The sequence below is a fragment of the Malaclemys terrapin genome, chromosome 25, assembly GCF_027887155.1.
Source record: "Malaclemys terrapin pileata isolate rMalTer1 chromosome 25, rMalTer1.hap1, whole genome shotgun sequence".
Classification (NCBI taxonomy): Eukaryota; Metazoa; Chordata; order Testudines; family Emydidae; genus Malaclemys; species Malaclemys terrapin.
The window spans coordinates 11,109,133-11,135,769 of NC_071529.1; the positions used below are offsets into that span (position 1 = coordinate 11,109,133).

At 47.5% G+C, this 26,637-nt stretch overlaps 1 protein-coding gene across 1 annotated transcript in view; it reads left to right on the forward strand.

The window, feature by feature from the left end:
- Positions 1-22,324: 22,324 nt before the first annotated feature.
- The window catches only part of SKAP1 (src kinase associated phosphoprotein 1), a 235,089-nt gene continuing 230,776 nt past the window's right edge, over positions 22,325-26,637 (forward strand). Inside the window, exon 1 of the mRNA XM_054014447.1 lies at positions 22,325-22,421. Within this exon, the coding sequence (XP_053870422.1) occupies positions 22,373-22,421 (49 nt within the window). The 5' untranslated portion in view covers positions 22,325-22,372. The remainder of the gene's footprint in view (positions 22,422-26,637) is intronic.

Sequence of the window (26,637 nt, forward strand, 5' to 3'; positions counted from 1 at the left end):
GCCATTTTTGTTGAAAGGGATGTGAAAGCAAATAATATTTAGCCAAGCGAATTCCTTCCTTGGCACCAACGGAGTTAGGGTGGGAATTTGTCTGAAGACAAATAGGGTCCGATCCTCAGCTGGTTCAACTCAGCACTGAAGTCAGTGGAGCTACACTGATTTATGCCAGCTAAGAAGGTGGCTCATTGGGTGCGATAAGTGTGCACACTTCGTAAAAACATGAAGGAAGACAAGGTCCCTGCCCCTAGCAGCTTATGCTCCAAGGGCTGAAATCTGAAGTCCTTACTCAGGTTTTGCTCAGTGAGTTGGCCTGGGTAGGACCAATGATGAACCTCAGGATTTGGCCCTCATATAAGATGAGATATGGGATGAAGCAAAAATATCTGGACGCAGTTGACAAAGACCAACAGAAGGAGGAAGTAGGCTTCAAGGAGAGATTTGAAAGCCAAGTGGACTTAGCACCCGGTGCAGAGCCATGACTGGGAGAAGGAGACTGGTCTCAATTAGGAGAGAGGGTACAGAAGCGAATAAGGAGCACAATGGGAGCAGAGACGTAAGTGAGGGCAGAGGCTTGGAGGTGAGGTTGTGAAGCTGAGGTAGGGTGACCAGATAAAAAGCGTGAGTGGCTGAGGGGGGGATAGGAAAAAGAAAAAGCCCTGAATATTGGGACCGTCCCTATAAAATCGGGACATCTGGTCACCCTAAGCGGAGGATGTACAGGAGACTGGAATGATGCTGTATGGAAATACTGGAGCTCCAAAAAAACCCACAACCCTAAGCAGGGTTTTGACAGGCCTGGGATGGATGTGGGAAGCTTTAGAGACTGAGAGCACGGTCTGGCGCCAGGCAGGTACCGTGAGCACCCATCTCTGCACAGCTCTGTGACCGCAACCTTGACCTACAGCATCTTTGGGATTCCAGCACCGCGGATCCCACGCAGCTCCATCAGCCATCGCTTGTTCTGACCCGCAGCTCCTCCTGCCGTTCCGTTACCAGGGTCCTCCCACCGCTCTGCCAATGCATCTCAATCCTGTCCTGTGTCACCACTGCCATTCCAGTCCTGGGGCTCCCCCCAGCTCATCTGAGGCTGCCAAGCGTGCTGAATCTGTGCAGTGGGTTTTTTTTTTTGTTATGATGCGGACAGATGTCCACTAGGGAGTAGAGATTTGAACAGCTGTCCTTTGAAGCTAGCACAGCACATGAACCGCTCCACTGTTACTGCTCTTCCAGGCTGTCTGTATCCTGCTGTATGTTTTGTGAGATTCATTTACTGACCTTTCTGGATACGGAACCGGGGAGGCAGTGGAAGAGGTAATCAGCTCAGAAGCGGTTAATTTTACTGGCTCCTAAATTGATCAGCAGTGGTACGTCAGTCTGAAATGAACTTGCCTTGTTCAGTGGGGTTCTAAGACAGCGGAACTCAATCAGCAACGGGCCACACGGTTCAAAGCCGCAATTCATCCTGCCGCGCCTCTGAAAAATGGGAGGTGACAGTTCATTTTGCCAGTGACAGTCTGTCGGTCTCGCTCACTGCTTCTCCCGTCGATTACGCTGCTGAGGTGAAGTGTGAGCCGTGAGACACCCTCGCTTTGTATTCCGCTCAGCTGAACAGGACAATCCGAGGATCAAAGGTGGAAAAATCTCCCCGAGCCCAACCCCATCCTATTCTATTCCCCCGACCCCCAAAAGGCTGGTGAGCGAGATCCAATAACCAGGAGCCTCCTAGACGTTCTGCTTTCTGTTTCTGGCTCTTTTGGGTTAGCATTTATCCTCAGCAGTCAGGCCTCTTGCCATCAATATCTCGGTGCGTGCTGAGGAATCCACATGACAGAATGGCAACTCGACACGCGCCGCTATGAAACGCTAAATTTGCTGAACGCTACTGGACAGGATAATACTTCAAGCAGCGGGGCGCTGTGACATGCGTGGGATTCGAGCGTAGGCTGCATTCTACGCCTCCGCCATTGTGTGGAGGCAGAGGTGGAAAGGAAGGAAATAGAGCTGACAGGCCGAGAGGATTCTGCTTAGAAGCTTTACCTTTAGCAATCACGTAGCTCCTCCGAAAAGCACTCATATGAGCCCAGTGGGTAAATCCCACAGCTCGGAGCTGGCGTTGTGGTAAGCACCGGCAGGCCGTAGCATAATAAGGCCTTGTGGTTAAGGCACAGCAGTAAGCCTCAGTTGAGGTAGGTTCTGCTAGCGTACAGTCTGGCAGACCTACAATTCAGCTCTTTGCTCTGACAGAGACTTCCTGTGTGATCTTGGGCAAGTCCCTTAGCCTCTCTCTGTCTCTGCTCCCCAGCGGTAAAAGATGGGTAATAGCACTGCCCTACCTTATACAGCTGTTGTGAGGATAAAAATGTTAAAAGCTCGTAAGGCACTTGGATACTAGAGGCGTGGGGGCTGGTTAAGTGCCCTAGACAGTTCTGGCTCTGCCTCCTTCTTGCTGGGCAAGTCACTTGGATTCAAAATTGGCTGCTGGTTTGTCAGTTTGTGGGTACCCAGTTTGAGACACCCAGGGCCTGACGTTCAGAGGTACGGTGCATCCGCAGCTCCCCCTGCCTTTGGTTAGAGTGGGGTGCACAGTAGCTCCGGAAATCAGGCTGTCAGGGTCCCAAGTGGGACACACTAAATGTGTGGATGCTCTTGATCTTCATCTTTCTATGACTCAGTTTACCCACCTGGGGAATGAAGATAAACTCGATCTGCGTCATATGAAGCTAAAATGTATTAATGTCTGTAAAATGTGCTGAGCTCCTCACTTGAGAAGGTCCTGGACAAGGGCAACATTATTAGTTGAGCATCAGTGACCAAGGCAGGGCAGTTATTTCCCTTGTTCTAAGGGAGGCCTAGTGGATAAAGCACTGGATTGTGACACAGTAGACCAGGCTTCAATTCCTGCATCTGCTGCTGGGTGACCCCAGACCAGTCACTTCATCTCCCAGGGCCTCAGTTTCCCTATCTGTAAAATGGGGATAATTATGCTGCCCTCACTTTGGGATGTACATATGAAAAGCCCTAAACAGCTAGCTATTAGTATTATTCGCCTTATTAAAACTCTTTTTTGTAGTCTGATATTTATTCCTAACTGCTTGTAGGTCTCTCATATCGCCTTGCATCACCCTTTGAAGATTTTGTGCTAATCCTATCACGTGTTTTCATAGTAACATAAGAATTGCCACACTCCATCAGATCAATGCTTCAGCTAACCGCATGTCTTATCTTGTTCCAGCTGTTTTGGAGAGAAATCCCTGCAAAAGGCCCCTACGGATTGTTATCTGCTAACCCTCGATAGTTAGGGGGTTATGTTGTGAAGCAGGGGAGTTTATATCCCGCCTAAAACTCTTGGTAATTTTTTTTTCATATTTATTATTATAACTGGGTGATTGTGTTATCTGTAAATGTCTAATATTTTTCTAAACCCTGCTACGCTTTTGGCCTCAGTGACGTATTGTGGAAGTGAGTTCCAAAGGTGAATTGTGCAGCAGGTGAAAAGAGTCTCTCTTTCTTTACTGCTTTTGAACATGCGAGTTGTGAATCCACAACCCACTGCACGTAGGAGGGGATGAATGGCTTTCATCCCAAACCACTTCACCATCCAAAGCACATCCTACCGAACAGCACTGAAATGGGCCCACCTCTGGGGTGACATGGACGCAATCAGCCACATCACAGTGGCAAGGAGGCGTCATTTTAACCAAGGACTTCAGGGCTAACACCAGCTCTTACAAAAAGTGTCATGGGATGGGAGAGTTAATGTTCATTACATGACCTTAGTTTTTTAAGGTCTCAATCTGTTTGTCTGTTTTATATTTTGAGAGTGTAAACTGTTTGGGGGCAGAGAATATTCCTTTGCAGGTGTCCAGTAGCTAGCACAGTACTAAAACCAAATAAGCATAATAAAAAGAAAACCCACTCGAAACTGCATGGCGCTCAATGTGTGTGCTTTGGAAAGTGAAAGTCTCAGTCACCCCTGCGAGGAGTAAAGGTGTAGGTCCAAGAAATAGGAGGTCACAACCGATGCTTAGCCAACTAAGTTATACTTCCCAACATTAGTGAATCCTGCTGTGGGTGTGTGGCCCTTATTGTATGTAGGGACTGGGAGAATGACCCTGAGTTAATGGACTGATATGTGAATCCTACGACACAGAGAAACTGTAAACTTCCTTCTGGGGCTGATGGAGATACAAAAGAGAGAGCAACAATTGTTTATTTTTTTATTTCCCAAGTAACAGGCTAGATTTTGACTCTCAGAAAATTTACCATTACCTGCCAGGCTTAAAATATCCAAGGCTTGGCTTGGTAGGAGAGGAAAAGTTCTACCTTATTAACCACTTAGTGCCAATCTGTTCGAGCAATACAAACAGTTGCTGTTATCCCTTAAAAAGGGAACAACCTAGACCTTGTCCTGGAAGCAACTTCAGAAACAGGTGAGCTGGTGATTGCAACTGAAGACAGATACACAGCTAAGAAAAGAAAATGAAAACAAATATAGTCCACCACTTACCACCACCAATACAGGCCCAATCCATAAAGACACAATTCTGTGTGCTCATGGCATATGCATGAACGCAGTCCCACGTGCATATCCCACGAACATTCACCCCAGCCTACCCAGTACACATCCACACCCTGCAAACACCCGCCGTATGCATATCTACTCCTCAGCACATCCCATCAATGTCCATGCCAAGCATGTCTCATAAGAAACCGCCCTACCTTAGGGAGGAATGGAGAAAGTGTTTGATTTGTAGACAGCACTGAGGTTTTTGAGACTGTTCCTTCCTATTGTACTATGGAGATAGGCCCATTATAATGTCATCGTTAGGTAGCTAGACAGAGGAAGAATGAGACCCCGATTAGATAGAGGTAGAGCAAGGTACAGAGGACAACCAATGCCTCCAAACTTCAACCCATGAATGCAGGCAACGTGTGATAGGGGCTATAAACCAGAGCGACAGGGTTAGCTGGAATATTATGAATATTCCAAGGTGGAAGACAGGATCCAAGATGGAATTTTTCCCTCTTGGTGCCTAAAAACGGGGACAGATCAGCAGCTGTGGGAGGCTGGCACTATGCACCACTCTCCTGAAGATAACAAGTTGTCTGTCAACGTGAGGCGCTCGGGTACATGTCGGACCACAGAGCTCCCACTAACGGAGAAATTAAACCTGTCTGCACACACCAGTCCCAGTGCTCTGATTACATTTACAGAGGTTGTGACCTGCATTCTGTCACCATGGAAACCTCTCATGCTGCTAATGTACAGTCAGGTTGTTTCTGTGGGCGGTTGATATTTAAAGGTAAAGAGGCTTCGCTGCTGTAATATCGAAAGCCAGGGCACCAAGTTTACGAGCAGCCAAGTGGCAAAATTCATTACATTCCCCTTGACCCCGCAGAGTCTCAACTGGCAAGTAAGTCCAGGAGACAGATGGCTGGAAAGACCGAGAAACAAAGAAAGTTCACCTGTCTGTATTCAAACCAATCTCAGTTTGCTGCAAGACATGACCGGAAAAGACAGAAGTTCTGATCGGGGTGCAGTGAATTCTTCATGCAACATGCAGCGCTTTCCTGGATCCATCAAAGTTTCCTGTTCCCCACCAGGGGCGCTGGAACGATTTGTAGAGTGGGGTTGCTGAGAGCCATTGACCTAAGCCCTGTGTATGATGGAAACCACTTCAAGACAGTACCCTCAGCAGCCCCCACTCCAAAAGACGCTCTGCTTCCTGGGGCCACCAACACATTTTTGCTCCTTCTCTCCACTCCTGCTAATTGATGCTTTGATCTTATTCTCCCTCCTTCTCCAGCACACACTTGGGCCTCCACTCCTCCCCGGTGTAATTCTCTTGACTTCTGTGGAGTGGCATTAGAGAGGGATGTGGTCGTTGGCTTTGTGACGTGATGGACCTCCTCAAAGTGTGGGCCCTCGCTCCCAAAGACCTCACCTTCTCCTGTCGGCTCACACGCAGTGTGTTTGAGCCACCTGGGGCTGAGGGTGAATGGAGCACACCACTGTCCTGCAGTATAAGGGGAGACCCCAGTGGAACCCGTTACAAATACCGACAGAGAGAGAGAGAGGTTTCTGGGGCAGGAATCTGTACTCAGCCATGGCTGGCAATGTACCTGACTATGATGTCAGCTACTCACACAGGCGACAGACGCTACCTGACAGGCAACTACTTAGTTTCCAATTTTCTCTGGTATAAAACTATTCTGTTAAGCATTGGAAGGGGATGCAATGAAGGTAAATAAAACTGACAGAGGACCCAGGCCCGGCTCTCTCTGCTCCTCTCTTGGACGTGATTCTCTGGTCGCTTGGTGGAAGACAGAGTAGATCTGGGAGCTGGGTATGGTGGTAGGGGATGAATAACAGGAGCAAAGCATGCCTGTTGGCAGAGGCAAGTAGGGATGGCGAGCAATCTAGGGACTCCAATGAACTGTCTGTACTTAATTTAGTGCTGTGGGGTCCTTTGAGAATGAGAGATGCTAAAAAAATGGGCCGGTGCCAAAGGAAATCTGTGAATTTATCTTCCGAGAGAAGGGATGCAGAACTAGTGGGGGCTTGTTTGTATACCAGCTCAGAACCCCCACCCCCCCCAGTCCAGTCTGGGTATGGAAAGCATTATCTTGAGTAGTGTAGCCAGGGGAGCCAGGCGTGGGAGATCAATTGAATCAGGAGGAGGCCAGGAAGAAAAGGCACCAGTGGGAAGCCCCCATCAGCTTGCCCTGTACTTGATATCTGGCCTTTGTCACTCTTTCACTTGGAATTGTAAACCCTTGTAATCTCAGCAGTTTACCTCTCCGTCCCCTTTCATGTGTGCATCCCTCAAAGCCATGCAAATGCAGAGGGAGGAAGGGAGAGAGAGAATGGAGCATAGGGAACCCTCCTGAGATGCTGGGACACTTCTCCGCTGCCCGCTCTTTCACCTTGAATCATCTCCCTTTGCCCCAGGGGCAGGGGTGAAGAAACTGGGGCGGGAGTAATTTGAAAGTCAGGGGATGCACTACAAAGGAACAGACAAGGCACCAAGAGAGACGTGACTCAGCGGGAGAGAATGACCGAAGTGCTGTGGGTATGTCCGTACTGCCATCACGGGGTGTGACTGCAGCTTGGGAAGACAAACCCGAGTTAGGTTCCATTTCGCTAGCTTGGGTACCAGAGCTGTGAAGTCCCAGCAGCACCCAGCTTCAGCGCCCAGAACCCTGGGTAGTGACTTGGACAACTAGCCTGCACTTGAAGCCTGTGCGGCCGCAGTGTCAATGCTCCACTGCCCAAACGAGCTAGAATAAAGCCTGTTTGAGGATGTCTACACATGCTGCAATCAGCTAGGGTGGCCAGGTGGTCCAGGTTTCAACTGGAAAGTCCAGTTGAAAAGGGGACCCGAGAGCGTCCAGTCAGATCTACTGACTGGACACCCAAAGTCCGGTTACTACAGGAAGGGAGGTGCCAGGTCATCACCTGCCCCAACCCCTACTCAGCCAGGCCTACCACCTACCAGCGTTGGGTGGCTGCAGCTCCCAGCCCCGGCTCTGCAGGTGAGTCCCTCCAGACCCAAGCAGACGGGAGGGGGGAAGAGGAGTGAACAGGGGTGGGATCTTGGGGGGAAGAGGTGGGGCATGGGGGGGCCTCAGGGCTATGGGGAGATTCTGGCACTCTTGCTGGAGTGTCTGGTTTTTAAATATTACAAATTTGCAACCCTAGCAATCAAACCCCGTGACCGCAGTATGCACAGGCCCTTAGACACTATGATAATAGGCACGATAGATTCCATTGTGTGTGCTTTACAGACAGGTATTAAGCCAAAGTTCCTGCCCCCAAGTAGCTAACCTCACAATCCTCTGTGGGAGAGATGCACAGATTAGATTAGATAAGGAGCACTGGAGGAGAGGGGAAAGATTCAGAGGAAAAATTTAAGAAGAAAGGTGGAAAAGAAAAAGCCCTTTAGAGAAGGAAGAAAAAAGGTGAAGGATCTGCACAGCCAGGATTTCTTTGACGAGTAAAGCCAGCGAGGTTGGTAGCCCAATACATTTCACTGCATCAACAGGTCATTTATAACTCACAAGCCGAAGAAGCCAAAAACTTGTGTAGGGAGCAAATTGGCTCTGAAAAGGGGATACAGCCCCCTGCACTTCTAGGTCATCAGGTCAAATCAAGCCCAGGTGGGTAGCTCAAAAGGTGTTGACCAACTCCAGTGGCCTAAGTGAAATGAGTTTGCTGAGTCTCCGTGCGGGTCGCAGGAGACCTGTGCCCGCATCGCAAAGCCACCTCCACAAATATACACTAATGGGTTACTCAACAGAGACGCTAAAGACTGAATGGGCCATGGAGACTGAGCTCCCCTCTCGCTGCTAATGATACCAGAGGTGATGTGTGGTGGGGGGCATGCGGGGTCACGTGCCCCCCCGCCAGATTTGCTGCCTGGCTTGTACTGAGCATGCTCAGTAACACTGCTGAAGCCGGTTGCCCTCACTCTGCCCCTTGACTATCTGCAGGCAGGGGTCATCAGGTAGCCCTTCCAAGTCAGAATAGAGTTGCATGGATAAAGCTAGGTTTCAGAGTAGAAGCCGTGTTAGTCTGTATCCGCAAAAAGAACAGGAGTACTTGTGGCACCTTAGAGACTAACAAATTTATTAGAGCATAAGCTTTCGTGGACTACAGCCCACTTCTTCGGATGCATATAGAATGGATATATAGAACATATATTGATATGTTCCATTCTATATGCATCCGAAGAAGTGGGCTGTAGTCCACGAAAGCTTATGCTCTAATAAATTTGTTAGTCTCTAAGGTGCCACAAGTACTCCTGTTCTTTTTATGGATAAAGCTGTTTAGGAGAAACTTGCACTGCCACTCCCCACGGTGGAGCCGTTCAGCGGTGGCCTCCGGATACGTAGGATAGGAAACACCATCCCGTGGTTGAAGCCCTGGAGTAGTACTGAGATCTGGGAGTTTATTTCCCAGCTTGGCTGCAAACTTTGGGCAAGTCACGCAAGTAGACTGGAACCAAAGGATATGATGGTATCGATGAGTATCTATCTATCCTTTCCCGCTGTTGATGGTTTTCCCATGAGGTTGTCACTCCACGCTCACCCACACAATTCGTCCTATCTGCATACAAGCAATCCCCACCCCCCCACAACCCCTCCCACCGAAGGCTCCCTGTCTATACACAAACAGGGCCAAATTCTCCTCTCACTGACCTCCGTTTCCACCAAGACAACTCTTTTTTGTCTTCACTGGAGTTACTCATGATTCTACACCAGTGCGAGAGGCGATCCAGGCACTCTGTGTGTTGGCTGTTCGCTCACAAAGAGACCGATACACCACAATCCATGGCCACTCGCTCACATATTGTTTACAACACACCCGCCTGTGCACAGTGATTTCTGTTTGCACACACATGGAGCGCTTCACGTTTACACCCATACACACCCACCCCGGCGGCTTCCTTTGGTAGGAAGCATAGAGTTTGTCAGAGCAGTCTGTGCACATTATCTCCGCGCGCTATCCACTACTTATTATCCCTTGGTACTGCTGTTGGCAATCAACTCACTTTCCTTTTCATTTAGCAAATGTAGACAGAGAGGTGCTGCCCTCTGATTTCATTACAAATCACTTCCAATTCAGTGTCCGCCCTCCGCTGAGGTGGGAAGCCGTAATTCGGTAAACTGGGGTCTTTTCTTTCTCAAAGCGCTATTTCCTTTGAGTCCTACGAGACTGCTCGTGTGCTCAAAGTTTGCTGTGTGCTTCAGTGCTTCGCGAGCTCTCAGCCAGAGTGCTCAGAATGGAGCCCTTTTAGAATACTGCATCGCTGTATGTGTCTCTAGGTGGGGACTCAAGCCGAATGTTTATTTAGTTGACCCAGTGGGTAGGGCACTGGGCTGGAACTCAGGAGACCTGGGTTTGATTCCCTGTTCTGTCACTGGTTTGCTGGGTGATCTTCAGCAAGCCACTTCCCCTCTCTGTGCCTCAGTTGCCCTACTGTAAAATGGGCATAATGCTATTGACCTCCACTGTAGAGTGCTTGGAGTTCTACTAATGAAAAGTGTAAGAGTTTGATATTATTATTGGTTTAGAACTATCCCTGAAGTGTGGCCTTAAGAACAGTACTGTACTGAACCTGGTCCTTATAACTGTTCAAATCGCCTGACAGGATGATATAACCACAATTGCACAAATCCATGGTCATTTTTCAAACAACGTTCTTTTGCACCTGCGGGAACGTTTATTCTTTGATTTCATAAGGCAGCATTTTAATAATACTTTGCACTTATATACCATCGCATCTTCCATGGGAGGCTCTCCAAACACTTTACAAACATTCACTGGTTGCTTGGCAAACATGAAAAGGGAGGGACACTTGTTGTACAAAATGACAAGGAAGAAAGATACAAACTCTTGGAATTTAGGAGTCTCCTGTGCTTCTAGCAAATAAGATTGCCAATTAACCTCACTCATTTTTGTGTTTAATTAGTAGCAGAATCCATCCAATATCCAAGTGCACAGATAAAGAGCTTGTAATGCAGTGTAACATTAAGTTTAACTGTCACAGTAAATATGGGGTTGTCATGCAATCTTGGCAGATCATCTTGCTTTTCTGGGGAGTGCTTCTCTAGGGAATGGCAAGCCAAATCCCTGAGACGATGCCACACAGCAGTGAAGAGAATGTGAGGGGTGAAAACAGAAATGAACATGTACTGGGGGGGACAAGTGGTTTGCTCACTTCAATGGCTTTACCAGGGTGAAGTGGCAGCAAAAACTGACAGCGAACTGACCTATGATCCGTGGTGTTGTATTCATCTCACAATATGTTTGCCTCTAGGGCTGGTTGAAATTTTTTCACGTAAACTGTTTTTTAGTGGAAAAAATGTTTTTTGACGGAAAATTTTTCATAAAAAGTGTCTGCTTTCCCTGGGTTTTTTTTTTTTTTTTTATTATTTTTGGTGAAAAAAATTTCATGCTCACAACTTGAAATATTTCAGCTAAAACCCAAAATAATTCAATTTGGAAATACTGCTGTGGTGCATGGGAGCTGTAGTCCGGTTGCCTCATGGTTCCATTCTTCTCTATGGGCCAGGCTCTCTGGCCAGACTACATCCCCCATGATGCACCATGGCCAAGGATTCCTATGATGTATCACTCCCCTCTCCAACAATGGAGACTCTGGTGTATCATGGGAAATGTAGTCTGACCAATGAGCCCATTTAATAAAAAATGGGAGCATGAAGCACAGTGGCAACATATCCAAATCTAAATATTTCAGATGAAATAGTTCTGTTTTTGGCCAAAATATTGCAGGTTTTGGTCAACATATTTTTATTTTTGAATTTCTGCCAAAAGAAAAAAAATGAAATTTTCCATTTTTTTTTAAATTTTAAAATGTTTTTTCCTGACCACCTCTAAATGCCTCATGTGTGCTCCAAACACTGAGCTCCAGCCCCCCTTGTCTTCCAGGCCCAAATCCTCCTTTTTCATTGCTTCTCAAAGAGATTTACAGTGGTTCTCCCATTCTGCTGACCCCTTCACAAAAGAGAGAACATCTAACAGATCCACTTCTCTTTCCAAATGCCCCACTTGGAATCTCCAAAGTATTTCCAGCTATGACTCACATAAGGGTCCAGCAACATAGTTTTGAATGCCATTAAGATAAAAGCCTGCATTTCATTAAGTGAAGATTTGATAAGGTGGGTAGGGTTACCAGGCAAGGCACGAATTCAGTGAGTATAAAACCTTCACTCCTGTTAATAAAATCAAATAGTACATCATAAAAGTGTCCCAAAATGGCTGAACAAATGAAGTAGAGTTGCATGATGGATAGAGATTTATGGATATTAATATGGATGGACTTTCCCTTGATATAGGGTGTGGAGTTTGGGGTAACGCACAATTCACAGAGAGAGAGGCCAAAACTGGAACCTCACATCTGAAACTTTTTTTGCAGGGGTTGGATTCAAATCCCCAGATCAAAATTTGTCCCCCAGTGTTGGTTTCAGATAGACGTGTTTTCCAGTTTTGATTCAGAAATAACCATAATCTTCCAAGACCAACTCTTCCTGTAGAATTACAGGCCGGAATCTTGCTTGTCCCATTTTGGACTGAAATTTCACAAGGATGGCACATGAGATTTCATCACTATCAGCTCCAAGCCTGAAGCGGAGCCCTGATTCAACTTCAGACGCAATCCCCGAACCTTGGTCTAAACCAAATCCAGATCTGAGCACTCATGTCTACAGTTCATGTCTAGATTCTCCATGGTCCCATGTCTTGGGCAGTCATTTTGCACCAGAGCAAAAATGCTACTATTCGGAAAGTGAGGAAAATGAAGTTTGGTAGAATGGCCCAGATCAATTAAGCCCTTACTAAACTCCCCCAAGCCCACCTCTCCAGCAGGTTGGCAAGTGGCAACATCCTTCATCTAGTGAAATATTAAGTGAGAAGCATTGCATCACTAGGGGAAAAAAGATGCTCATTGGCTGGTCGGGTGGTACCTTCAGGGAATAACACTGCTTCCAGCAGCCTTCGAAAACGATCATTTCCAGATTAACCCTTTCAAGGGTCAGTGGCTTGCATATACTGAAAGAAGTCCTTCTCTAGTGGTTTGTCACACCCTTTCCTTCTCTCTGCCCCAGCATGGCTGGACGTGATTGTATCAGAAGGGGAGTTCTTTGGCGTGGAGCATTGGGATGGATAACAGAGCCCCTGCCAGGTGAGGGAACAAAATTGTGAAGCGTCCTAGCCAGGGACTCAGGCACATGACTCCTTTTACAGCTGAGTCTGTGTGTGCATGTACGTCTTTTCATTTAGTGAACGGTGTACAGTCCAAGGTTAGATTAAGGTTAAATGGGGCTACCACCCTCCACCAACATTTTCCCCCTCCTGCCTCTGTCAGGATATTTAAGGAACTCCAACATAAAGTCTTTCAGCTCAACTGTGCCCATTCACCTGGGTCAGGCTCTCCCGCCCAAACCCTGCTTCTCCCCAGATCAGATAGAGTCTTTTCCTACATCCTTGTTCTCCCTCCTAAACCACGGATCCAGGCCCTCCTCAGACACCTCAGGTCACCTGTTCTCTGTGCTGCAGCCACCTAAATGCTCCCCCTGGGTTCTCCTCTCTTACTGGGGGGCGGGCCCCGGATCCCAAAGCTCCTGCTTTGATTGCCCCATCCCTCCCGGCACTGCACCTCAGGCAGCAGCCGCTGGTCCTATCTGTTTGCGGAAAAGCAGGCCCCTCTGCCTCCTTAATGAAGTGTGCAGCACTCCTCCTCATTAGGACTCAGCGTTGTCAATAAAAGACTCATTAAAGCAGCTTGATGGGGATTGGTGAAAGAGGCAGAGGTGCGACAGCACATCCACAGGGCAGAGGGCAGCCGCCTCACACAGTGTGACCGAACAGCCAGGGATCAATAAAGCCCTCTGCATTAAACCAAAGCCCATCAGTCAGCCCCAGGAACAACAGGGGCTAATCTTACGTCTCATCTCTACCTGCCTGGCCTCCCATTCTTTGTACGCTGCTTCTCCTCAAGGCCCTGTCAAGGCCGGCTGCTTTACCCCTTCCCCGCCATGCTTTGCTTGTTAGGCTTCCAGCAGTGTTACTCTTTTTTGTATAGTGGGGGTGCTGAGAGCCATTGAAGCAAACTGTAAACCCTGTATATGACGGGAACCACTTCAAACTGGGGGTGCGGCTGCACCCCTAGTTCCAGCTTCTATGGGTGTCTAGCTGTGTGAGCTTCCTGTGTATCTAGGGACTTATATGGTCCCCCGTTTCCACAGTTATCTGAGCACCTCCCATTCATTAATGCATTTATTCTCCTAATGCTCCCTGTGAAGTAGGGAATTATTATCCCCATTTGACAGATGGGGGACTGAGGCCCAGATCCTTCAAGGTGTTTAAGTGCCTAACTCCCATAGGATTCAGTTGAAGTTAGGAGCCTTAAATGTCTCTGAGGATCTGCATCCCAGAGACTAAGTGAGTTGCCCAAGGTCACACAAGAAGGGCGTGGCGGAGAAGATCATTGGCCTGAGGTCTTTTGGAGTATCTTTCCCCAGCTGTCTACACTGACCTGGCCAAATTCTGCTCTGACTCACACACCATTAGTTTTTGTGGGGCTGCATTGGTGCATATCCAGAACTCGGACTTGTGTCTTCCGTCTACGGCTAGAACACCACATTGGGATTCAAGAGACCAGGCTTCAAGGCCTGGCTCTGCTGCTGGGAGACCTTTGGCAAGTCTTCACCATCAGTTTCCTTACATCCCGCTTGCCCATTTACAGAGTAAGCTCTTTACGGTAGGGCTGCCTTTTGCTGTGTGTGCGCTTATGCAGTACGCAGCAGAGCCGGGCCCCAGTTCCAGCCAGGGTCTCTCTGTGCTACTGTAATTAACAACAATAATGAAATCAAATTTTAAAAACGTATCTATAGGTGCCTTCCAGGGCTCTGGTGGCCTTCCAGAAAAGAAAAAGTACGCCATAAACAGAGAGAAACCACCGCCCATAAATATACCCACCTCAACTCACACCCTTTCCCGCGTCTTTGCAGAGGGGAATCCAACATGGGCTTCACAGCATGCTTGGAAAGTTAATACATCTAAGATCTCCGGCATTCCAGGACAGGAGAGTTTCAGTTATGGGTAGAAAGCTGGGAGAATAATGGAATTTTCGGGTCACGGGCCATAGGCACTAACTTTGGTTTTTCCCAGTGGGTTCTCCATCCCCGCTTGGCCTCGTCCCCCAAGCCCCGCCCTTGCTCCACCTCTTCCTATCCCCATTCCGCCTCTTCCCATGAGCCCCCGTCCGCCACTCACAGCTTGCTCATCTCCCCCCTGAGTGCCTCCTGCCAGCCCCCGGGGCATAGCTGATTGGCAGCCAGCGTTGGGGCCGGAACCACTGTGGCTGGTGGGTTCTGAGCACCCCCTTATTTTTTTCCATGGGTGCTTGAGCTCTGGAGCACCCACAGGGTCGGCACCTACGTCACCGGGCAATTCCAAAACAATCAGAAAAGAAATTGTTTCAGGTTGAATTGAAAAGAAATTTTTTCAAAATTTCAGCTAATTGAAAAGTTAGGAAAAAAAGATGTTGGGTCACGCGGTGTGTTTTGCTTGACCTGAAACAAAATGTCACAATTCGATTTCAAGCATTTTTAAACGTTTCCGATGTTTAAAAAATGATCAAAGGACATTTGGAAAAGAAAAATCCTTTCAAGCCAAAAAATTGAAACCTCTCTTTGGAAAAAAATATCAAAATGTATCAGTTTTTTCCAAGTTTTTTTCCCCGACCAAAACAATTTGGCAAAACTGATGCAAATTATAATATAGCTGAATCCACACTCTTCACCGAAAAAAGTCTCTCCTAACATTTTTTTCCCAGGGCAGGGAGCATTTTTTTCTTCTGTGTTTATATAGTGCCTAGCACAATAGGGTCCTGGGCCATAACTGGGATTCCTAGGTGCTACCACAATACAAGTAAATACATAATAATAAAATTGAGGACTCGTCACAGAGAACACCCTGAATTCAAGCTAATTGCCGGGCCTGAGGTTAATTGATTGATTTTGGTTCCCTGGTGCAAAATCTGGATTGGATCTTAGCATCGCCGAAGTTTGAGAACATTTGGACATGGCGTTTTGATTTCAGCCCATGTCTAGTTACTATAGTTCAGAGGGGATGAAACTTTTTACCTTCCCTTTGATTTCAGTAAATGCTGACCAATTGACTCCCAGTTGGTTCTAATCATAGAATCATGGAACTGGAAGGGACCTGGAGAGGTCATCTAGTCCAGTCCCCTGCACTCAAGGCAGGACTAAATATTATCTAGACCAGGGGTAGGCAACCTATGGCACGCGTGCCAAAGGCGGCACGCGAGCTGATTTTCAGTGGCACTCACGCTGCTCGGGTCCTGGTCACTGGCACGGGGGACTCTGCATTTTAATTTTAAATGAAGCTTCTTAAATATTTTAAAACCCTTATTTACTTTACATACGACAATCGTTTAGTTCTATATTATAGACTTCTAGAAAGAGACCTTCTAAAAATGTTAAAATTAATTGCTGGCATGCGAAACCTTAAATTAGAGTGAATAAATGAAGACTTGGTACACCACTTCTGAAAGGTTGCCGACCGCTGGCTAGACCATCCCTGACAGGTGTTTTCCAACTTACTCTTAAAAATCCCCAATGATGGAGATTCCACAACCTTCCTAGACACTCTGACAGTTAGGAAGTTTTTCCTAATGTCCAACCTAAACCGCCCTTGCTGCAATTTAAGCCCATTGCTTCTTGTCCTATCCTGAGAGGCTAAGAAGATCAATTTTTCTCCCTCCTCCTTGTAACAACCTTTTAGGTACGTGAAAACTGTTATCACGTCCCCTCTCAGTCTTTTCTTCTCCAGACTAAACAAACCCCATTTTTTCAATCTTCCCTCATAGGTGCAGGGCTGTGTGATCAAAGCAATTGGATAAGAGAGGGCTAACTTAGTTAACTCAGTTGGCTCTACAAGTGGTTGAAACCATGCTTTCCTCAAATGGCCATAAGGTTAATCATGCTGAAAACCCCATTAAAGTGGTATGGTCCCTCACACAGAACGTGCTGGACTATACAAATGACACAAACATATAATCTTGAGGGTGCTAGAACTACAGCCTGTAATATCTGATCAATAACCCAAGTAACATTACTCAACATTGCTCAAAGATGCATGATTGTTTGTTTGTTTGTTTTCCCTTCCACTGAAGCATGGTCACTGAGAGAGGCAGGAGATGGCACGGCACGGGCCAGTAGTCAGCTCTGGAACGGCAGGAGCTGTGATTCTGGAATGGATAGACCAGTGATCTAGTACAGTCTGGAAGGAGCTGTGATATTGAGCTCGGTGAACAAAAGGGTCCAGAAATGAACGGCAGGTGCTGCACTACCAGACAGGAAGAATGAATAATCTGCTCGAGGTTAGCAAATCCTATGTTCTTATACAACGGTACACCTCTATAGCATAGGGGTCCCTCTCTGTGTGCGTATGAGCATGTACAGCCTCATCTTAGCTCATTGCAAGAAATTTCGGATTAATTTCAGCGCAGCCACTTGAAAGGACCGCTATCAGCCAGGGCTTTGTGGTTTAACCTTGTTACCCTTTTGTTGTTAACCTTTTAGAATGGGCAGGGGGCAGGGAGAGGAAGGCTGAGATGCTGATGTACTAGGGGGAAAGACCTGCACAGTTATGGCTTTGTGTATTCAGTCCCATCTTCAGCTGGTGTGACAGGACAGCGGCTGCTTACCTCCACTGACAGACGCCTGGTACCCAACCACACAGAACAGCCCCTACACAGGGACACATCTCCTGCCAACCTCTCTAGATCCTTTGATATTTCCGACAGAGCAGTAAAGGACTCAGACGCTCACATCTTCCCTTGCATCTCTCAGCTCCTCGAAGGCTGCCTGGCTTGGTTTCCATAGCTACCCCCAATCAGATCTGGCTTCCTGTGAAATTGGATTTCAAAGCAAGACAAGCCTTCAAAGGGATTTGTCCAGTTAACGGAATATCATTAGGAGCGAGGTTGTCTGTTGAACCTGGGCCCGAAGATGATTAAGGCGGGGCTGGGATCGTGGAGGGAGGCATTTTGCATCAACAGCCTGGAACCCTTGATGCTTCATGACAATGATGCAGTGGAATTTACCCATCATCAACACCAACCTCCTCTTCCCCAGCTCACCCACCCTAAAATTGTATCTGGTTCATACATTAAGAAATGGAAGTGGCAAAAAGGAAGGTGGTATTTGCTGTTTATCTAAGAGTCAGGATACATGGGCTCTGCTCTCTGCCGAGGAAGCTTGAGTGGTTAGTGCAGGGTTCTGGAAGGTCTCCTGGGTTCTAGTCCCAATTTAGCTGCTGACCTTGGATAAATGACTTTTGGCTCAATTTTCAGAAATCAAGCTGATAAACGCTCTGTGCCTCGGTTTCCCCAACAGTAAAATGTATTTAAGAATAATACCGACCACACAGGAAAGATGTGAGTCTCAATCATTGTACCCAGTGCTAGTTCCTTGCTGGTAAAGTGCTTTGAGATCACTGAGTGAAAGGTTGCAATAGAAGTGCAAATGATATTCAGGAGACAGCCCTCCCGTTCTTCGCAGGACTGTAGGATGAAAACGTTGTCCTTCTGGATTTCCATTGATCAGGTTTCATTGGTGCTGCTGACACATCTGAAGGCATTTCACCCAGTCCAGGGAACCTAGTTCTCTTCCTGGCTCACACATTTTTTATCAGTCACGCACAGGAAGCATTTGCTTTTTATTTGTGTATTGTAGCAAACTGGCTAGTGACTTTATATAAACACAGCAAAGAGTCCTGTGGCACCTTATAGACTAACAGACGTATTGGAGCATAAGCTTTCGTGGGTGAATACCCACTTTGTCGGAAGCATGTGGGTATTAAACGCATATGTACACATATATATCTGTCTTTACTTACACACACACACACACACACTGCCCTCTTCTGCATGCTGTGAGAACCACTCAAGTGTGTGTCAACGGCCCTATACTGCTTATCACTCATGAAGAGTCTCCTTTAGCTCAAGTGGTTGGGACCAGTGCTTTTGGGACAGAAGGATCTGGGGCTGCTGACATGGGTATGAAGTACAGCTTAGTGACAGATCTACGGTCCTAGTTGATTTGTTTTCCCGGACACACAGAACAAATACAAAGACTCACACAGGGTGCTCCTCACTCTGTAACTGAAGCACAAAATGGCAGCTGTCACTACAGCACATGGAGAGACTGCATTTAAAGGCGCAGCCTGGAGAAAGCCAGATAGCAACATCATCCTTTTAGTTAGATACTACCGGTATGTACAGCGGGTGGCCCATGGATTTGTTAAGCATTTCTCCCACTTTTCCTTCTTTCAAGTCATCTTTTTTTGGCAGGTGTTATTTCTTTGTGGGTGTTTGCAGGATTGTACCTTACATCAAATATTACTTAAAGTTCAGTTAAAAAAACCCAACACAATAACTTGTAAACATTGTTCTGGTTTCCTTCCTTTGAGAACACATACACGCGCGCGCACACACACACACACAGAAACCAAAACCCCTGCAATTAATCTTGCATTCTTTCTTTATCTGAGTTTTACCTAACTTTAGGGTGACCAGATGTCCCGTTTTTAAAGGGACAGTCCTGTTTTTTGTGACTTTTTCTTATATAGGCGCCTATTACCCTTCACCCCCGTCACGGTTTTTCACAGTTGCTATCTGGTAACCCTAACCTAACTTAGACACACCACATCCTTTCTTTCTTATTTTGCATAACCGGTCTCAGAAAGTGGAGCATCACAATTCTTCACAGTCATTACAGTACTCACAACATGGACACGTAACCGTCCATGTGCGGAAGGCATTTACGCGGGCCTCATTACCATAGTATCTGAGCACCTCACCGTCTTCGGTATATTTATCCTCATAGCCCCCCAGTGAGGTGGGGCCGGGCTACTTTACAGATGGGGAACTGAAGCATAGAGAGAGGCGAAAAAGCTTGCTCCAAATCACATAGTGAACCTATGTCATAATAGGGAACTGAATTCCACCCCTGAAGCCAGCCCCCTAACCACTGGATCGCTGTTCCTCTCAAGTAATACATGCACACAGCGGCAAAAAACTATTGTGAGTCATTCCTATTGAAGTAAAGGGGGCATCTCTCAGTAGCAAAATTAACCCCGGCGTAAATGTTTGCAGGATCGGGGCCCAACACATCCCTCTTCTCTTCTCTTCTGCCCAGAGTTTGCCTTTCCAACCCTACGATAACTGGGCTAAATTCACTGCTGGTAGGAGCATTCACAGCTGCGCTTAGTGAAGCTGTGCTGGCTAACGCTGCTGCATGTGGCCCAAGTGCTAAGCTTTGTTGCCACTCTAAGGATATTTCCTGTGTCAGGAAAAGAACATTAAAAAAAATCATGGGCCAGCAATAAAAACGTAGCTAAGAGAAAATGGCAAGATCACAGAAACTTATCTTTGTTACATAATCATAAATACTAACTGGGACGCTGGCAGACCGGGTGCTAGCTTATGCCAAGGCCACTGGGTCTCACTGAACACTGACAAATGCAGAGCTGGAAACCAATCTGGCTCACCTGTGTGGCAGTATTGTTAAAATAGATACTGTATTAGAGTTCTAAGAATGTGTTTCGATTTTATGGAATGCTTGTAGGATGCTGCAGGTATTCGTCTTCCTTCTTATATCTGTATTCTTCCACGTTACAAGGTCATATTTAAGTAATATAGCTCTGCGACTATGAAAATGTTTGCTAAGATGGTAAACACCCACAGTCAGGGAGCAGTATTACCAAGTGTGAAATACTAGTTTACTGCAAGAGGTGTTGGCTCCTCCCCAACCCAGGAAGGCTTATAGACACCAGTCAAACTACTGTGGAACGTCAGTGAACAAAAGACTTTGTTGATTGGGTACACCCACAAACCCTCATCTCATCACAGCTTGAATGCTGCGGGATGGAAATAGAAATCCCTGTTAAGGAGATAATTGTTACCCTTATGCTGCTTGAACTCTGAGGGGTGAAGATTTCTAAGCATAAGCAAGGGGTCCCCATCTGTTTAGCTTGGGTTAGCCCTACTGGACATATAAATCTTGCATATTATAGCAGCTACTCTTATCTTTTGGAACCTAAGGCTGCATCTCATTTGTGTGTGTATGTTTACATGCTTTAATCTTGTAAATAACTCTTGTTTCTTTTTCCAAGTTTACAAACCTTTAGTCAGTTTATTATAGGATGGGCTGCAAGTGTTGTCTTCGGTGAGAGATACCGGGTGCACTTTACCGGCGCTTTGGGACTGGGAGCAACCTGAATATTGTTGTGATTTTTGGTGTAAGGGAGCATCTATCACAAAGGCAAACTTGCCTCGGTGCCAAGACAGCCTGGAGTGCCCAAGGAGACGGTGACTCTATGTTAAAGCTGTGATAGTGCGTGAGAAGTTCACCGTTGACATTTGGTTGGTGAAATCGAATCATAAAACACACAACCAATTTGGGGTTTGTGCCTGGGCAGCGCTTGCATTACCCATTCAGTGAGGATAGCCCCCTGCCCTGCATCTTCTGCCTGAGGCCCCACCCCCACTCTGCCCCTTCTGCCCCCCTCCCTCCTCGCCTACAGCCCCGAACCCCGGCCGGCCCGCTGGTGCCTGGAGCAGCCCCAAACCCTGGCCGGCCTGCTGGCGCCCAGAGCAGCCCCAAACCCTGGCCGGCTGGGGCTGAACCCTGAGCCCGGGCTGCCCAGAGTAGCTCTGAGCCCCACCACGGCCTGGCCCCAGGGCGGAGACTTAGCCGACGTTTGGAGGGGCTTAACCTCCCCCAGCCTCCATTACCTGGGTGGGTGCCCCGGTTTGCCCTGAGGTTGGCACCCACATTCATGACCCATTCCAGACAGCTTCACACTAGCAAAGTTATGTTTCTCCAGTGCCTTTCAGACTGAAGGGTATCAAAACCCTGCACCGAGTCTGGGCCGGATCCACGTGGTTAGCCTAACCTGTGTGAGTGAAGTCAATGGGACCACTTGTGCTTATAAATCAGGGAAAGACTGATTTTCTGGTCCACGCGTGTAGCCTGAAAGTTCATGCATGTAAATTAAGAATAATTCTGTACAGACACAGGAGGGATCCCTACAGTCAGCCTAGGCCAGTTCATGTTACAGAAGAGACGTAGGATTGCGACCAAATCGAATCCAGTGGCCACTTTGGTTACGAGACTGTGGAAATGCAGGAATGGCAGTCAATAAAGCAGGTTTGGCGGGACGCAGATTGGAGCTTGCAAACTAGTTCAAGCCATAGGAACAGGAAAGTGCGTTGCACCTGTTGGGATCCTGGAAGTGGGCGGGCGGAACACTGCAACGAGGCAGAATACACTTCCTCCCTCTGCAGGGACAGCGCAGCGGCGTTCAGTTCTCTCCCCCTGCAAGCTGCAGGAAGGATAGTCTGGTTTGCACTGTAACACACACCACTCCGGGCTCCCGTATGCAAGGGGCAGAATAGGAGGCTAAATGACAATGCAGAGTACACACACACCCAGCCCAGTGTTCTCTCTATGCAAGAGGCTGCATGGTAAACCACCCCAGAGCTCTCCCGGACTAGGGTGCAAGGCCAGGGGCTTGCATTGAATTTGCAAGTGCATTGCTATTGCTGCAGCATCATGCAGGTGTTTGCAGGCTGCAATCCTGGGGTAGGTGAAACAGGAAGCACCTGAGGTAGTCCCTCTCCCTCTACAGTGCAGGGCAGGCCCCACCCTCCCTGCTTCCTCTCTCACTGGATCAGTCAGCCTCTGCACTTCAGGGACAGCAGCAGAAGCAGCCTCTGGAGATCTGCTCTTGGGACTCTTCCCTTCTTTCTTCCCGATGCAGATGCCTCCTGTCATCCCTGAGGAGATTCAGAGGCTCCTTGAAGGTAACCCAATTCCCCCTGCCCCGTCTCTCGGCTAAATGAGGGGAATTTGCTAAAGTTGTTTGCTAAGTGGCTCCAGGAGGAGACGGTTGGGTAGGTTGAAGTAGGGGCTTCTCCTTCTGAGGAGGGGAGCGGTTCCAGGCCAGCAGTTTGCATGGGCCTCTCCCCCTTCCAGCCGAGGATGTTGAGGGGAACGTGGCCTGACCTGACCTGACCTGACCTGGTGCTTCTGGGATTATCTTAGTGTGCCTCGGAATGATTCCATGTCAGAAAGGGGGATGAGAATGTGGCCTAGAGGATGGAGCACTGGAGTAAGACTCTAGCTCTGCCACTGACCTACTGGGTGACCTTGGGCAAGTCACGGCACGGCTCCGTGCCTCCGTTTCCCCATCTGTAAAATGAAGATCGTGACACCGACCTCCTTTGTAAAGTGCTCTGAGATCTATTAATGGAAAAACACCATATAGGAGATGGATGTTACTGTTACGTATTGGGAGGGCTAGTTTTGGAGGGTAATAGCATTGGTGGAGCATTGATGTTCTGATGGGGGGTGAAGCTGCCCCCAAAGTATCATGCAGACAGGTTTGGATGCAACTTCGGCATGTGACCGCCTCTTAGTGCAGTGGAGTTGTGCCCGTTTGGCACGTGGCAATATTAGGGGGCAATGAACAAGATTGCCCTGTTGGGACAAATTCCCAGTTTAAGTAGCAACTTGAATGGAAACAGTGGGCTTCCAGTCCTCCCAGGAGACTGTGAAAATTGCACCAGCTTTAATTTCTGCCTCTGGTAACGAACACAGTGCTAAACTTCCTACTGCTAAGTGTCCTAACTGACGAACCTACCGGGGGATGCAGCTGGTAGCCTTGACCTTGTTAGACGCATAACTGCGGCAGCATGACATGTGTGGGTAGTTTTTAAATCTGTTTCCCTTTATTTCTTCACAAATGTCAAGGGACTCTTATTCTTGCGTTTATTAAAACCAATGCATAGACTGAGCAGTTATAATACTAGCCCGTTCTATCTGCAGATCCCTAAACACACTACAAACGTGACCTGGTTAGCTCCTCACAGACCCTTACCAATATTAGTGATAACTCTCTTATAATGTTGGTACTGTAATATGGTGACTAAAGGCTCTGGGAAAATTTCCCACGTCTACAGGTGTCAGTTTCAGCGCCGGGGATGGATCTAGGTTGCTTCCATGCTTAGCTATGCCTAATGCACCTTATTCCTGACTTAGCCCACCCCAGTTGTTTGGGGCCTGGGCACTTAACTTGAAATCGGAGGATTTATTTTTTTAAAGGCAATTAAGAGCTGTTTCCGATGTTTACACCCGTTCCTGAGTTCCGCGGCCAACTTGTATGGTATAACAATCCCTTTTAATTCCCGATTTCTCTCCCCTGTTATGCTGTGACCGGGCGGGCTGGAACAATTTGTATAGTGAAGGTGCTGAGAGCCAGTGGACCAAACTGTATGTAATAGAAACCATGCAAGCCAGGGGGTGCGGCTGCACCTCTAGTTCCAGCACACACACACACACCCCCCAGACATTTTGATACACCTCAAGTTCCCGCGCACGCGCACACACACACAGAGACATTTTGATACTGTCTCTTTAATCCACAGCACTGCTAACAGGCCTCCCCTGCTATGCTCACTACAGTACACTTCCAGAGCTGGACCCCTTCTGAGCAAAACCTGCGGTAGCCCGTACCTCTCCATTCCAGTAGTAGCTAGGAGTACTGACTTTCTCCGCTTCTGGGACGTGCAAAGCTTTCAGCGCTGAGATCGGTCACATTTGAGGGAGAGAGTGTAGCATACAGGCCCATCAAAGCTCGCTTTCAAATGCTGTGTGTCTTCCCCCAGCTGTACATGTGAATTTCCTGTTCTTTATTTTTAATCATGAGGCTGCAGTGAAGTTCACCCCCCTTTGCATTTTTGATGTGCAGCTCTTTATTGTTCAGAGCTGACACTTTTGTAAACAACTCATTTTGGCACCTGCCACCTCCCTTTAACTTAGATTATTTTCTTGTTAGCTGACTGTTTTTAATTGAAGTCTTCAGATCTCCTTCGAAAGCAGAGCCTTTGTTTGCTGACAAGTATAGCAGGCTATGAATGGAGATTAATTGCATGTCACATACTTCTGTATCAAACTTGCTGCGTCTTAACAGTCTGTACAGGGGTCGGGCCTTCCTGTACGTAAGGAGGATTCCAGCTACTTAGACGCGCAGGCTGTTTCTGTGTTTGAAAGTGCATCACCATGTTGGGGTTACTATGCCTGCCTGAGCCAGAGTTCTTCCATGTTTAAACTCTGTCCTTCCATGTTTAACTCTGATCGACCTTAACAGCCAAGGACAGGAACTGGAATGTGTAAAAAGCTAGTTAGCAATTACGACCTTGTTCATTTCAGGTACCAAACAATAATGATGAGGTTTGCATGTTTCTAGCTGGGGAAGGGGTAATAAACTAAGGGTAAACAGGACCAAATAACTGTTTAGGGAGAAGTTACTAACAAGCTAGATTTATAGCCCTAGAATGATTTAGTTGCTTAAATGTATAAACATGCCTTCGGTAGAGAGGGGAGGGGGAGTAGAGGGGGGTGGGAGAGGGGGGGGGCTTAGTTGTAAAATGTATAAAGAAGAGAGAAACTGTTTTTGCTGGTGTGCTCGATTTGAGACTTGCCTGTCTCCTTGCACCACTTTGAGATCTCAAATAAACTTTGATTGTTTCTCCACCCCGGTATGTTTATTGGCGTGAAGCACTCCGGGCACCGAACCTCACTGTTGCTGTCCTCGGGCCCCTGTGCCGGCAACAACCAGGAGAGTTTATTTAAAATCGAGATCAGAAATGAGACACCAAGAATGTACTGAGAGCTTCATCCAGTAATGTTCATTTTCCGATATTAAAGGTACACGCTCCTGCATAACTCAGGGATGCCTCGGTGCCATCCATAATACACAAGACTAGCTAATGAATGGCTTGTTAGTGACAGTGGTGGTGGTGTGATAGCTAATAGACTTTCAACCGCTGTGGGCTCAAAGCTGTTTACTACCTTGCATTCTCTCTCTGGAGTTAGGCACCAATCCGGCAAACGCTTAAGCCTGCGCGTAACTTTCCACCCGTCAGAAGCCCCAGTGAAGCCTTATGCATTATTATCATTGAAGCATCACTCATCACACATCATTCAGCGCCAGCATCAGTGTCTGCAGATTTGGGGCCCCAGTTTTTACTGAAGGGCTGCTCTCAAGTTGATTGGCTCAAAGTCTAAACGCCCTCCACGAAACTTTATCTTGATATTTAAAAGTTCCTTCCCATGCGGGTTTTTTATTTTTGTGTCTGCTTTCAAACCAAGGTGGTTTTTAAAAAAAAAAAAAAAATCTATTTCTCAGCAGGGTGACTAACCCACAAAAACTCCAGAGTGCTGTTTGGTTTGCAGACATGCCAGTGATATGGGTAAACCCTGGCACATCGTCCAAGCGCCCCTGCCTGCTGGCCCTATTCTTGTGAGCTGTGGTGTCCTGAAGCCTGTTTCTGCTGGAGTGCAGGGCCCAGGCAGAACGGAGCAGCTGGTCCGGTGCTTGTGTCAATGCACCTGCAAAGCACAACAAAGCTGGTGAGGTCTAATTTCAGATCAAGCAACCTTGATGCTGTTGTCCCCTTTACAAATACTCTTTAACCCTTCGTCCTTCCTGAAGGAGACTAAGCCATGGACGGTGTGGAGGTAGCATCACTGGACTCTCACATGTCAGGGAGTTCAGGGATAAAGCTTGAAACTCTGGGTTAAAACTGAAAATTCAAGGCCGATGTTTCTGGGTCTGCCCAGACTGTCCTGCCTCAGAAGTATGGAAGCTGGTGAGACGGTGGTGTATTCAGACCACTGCAACAGGGCAAGGTGAAGAAATCAGGGTAACCTCTGTTCTGAGGTTCAGCTCTCTTGTGGGTTTGAAACAGACTTTTGGCCAAACCCTCCTGTCTTTGCTCATGGCTAAATCATCCTTTCTGTGGAACCTGCAGATTTAGTTTCCTTCTAATCTTGTTTTGGGGAGGTGAATCTGGCCCTGCAAAACTGTGGATGCCCCAAGTTCTGCAGATCTTGAAGCATTCGTGCCGAAGCTCAGTGCATCCACACTACCCTCTGGACCCCTTGGTTTCTGTAGTTCCTGTGTTAGCAGCTGCCTCCAATTCCCTCCCACTCCCACCTGGATTGGGGAGTGGGCAG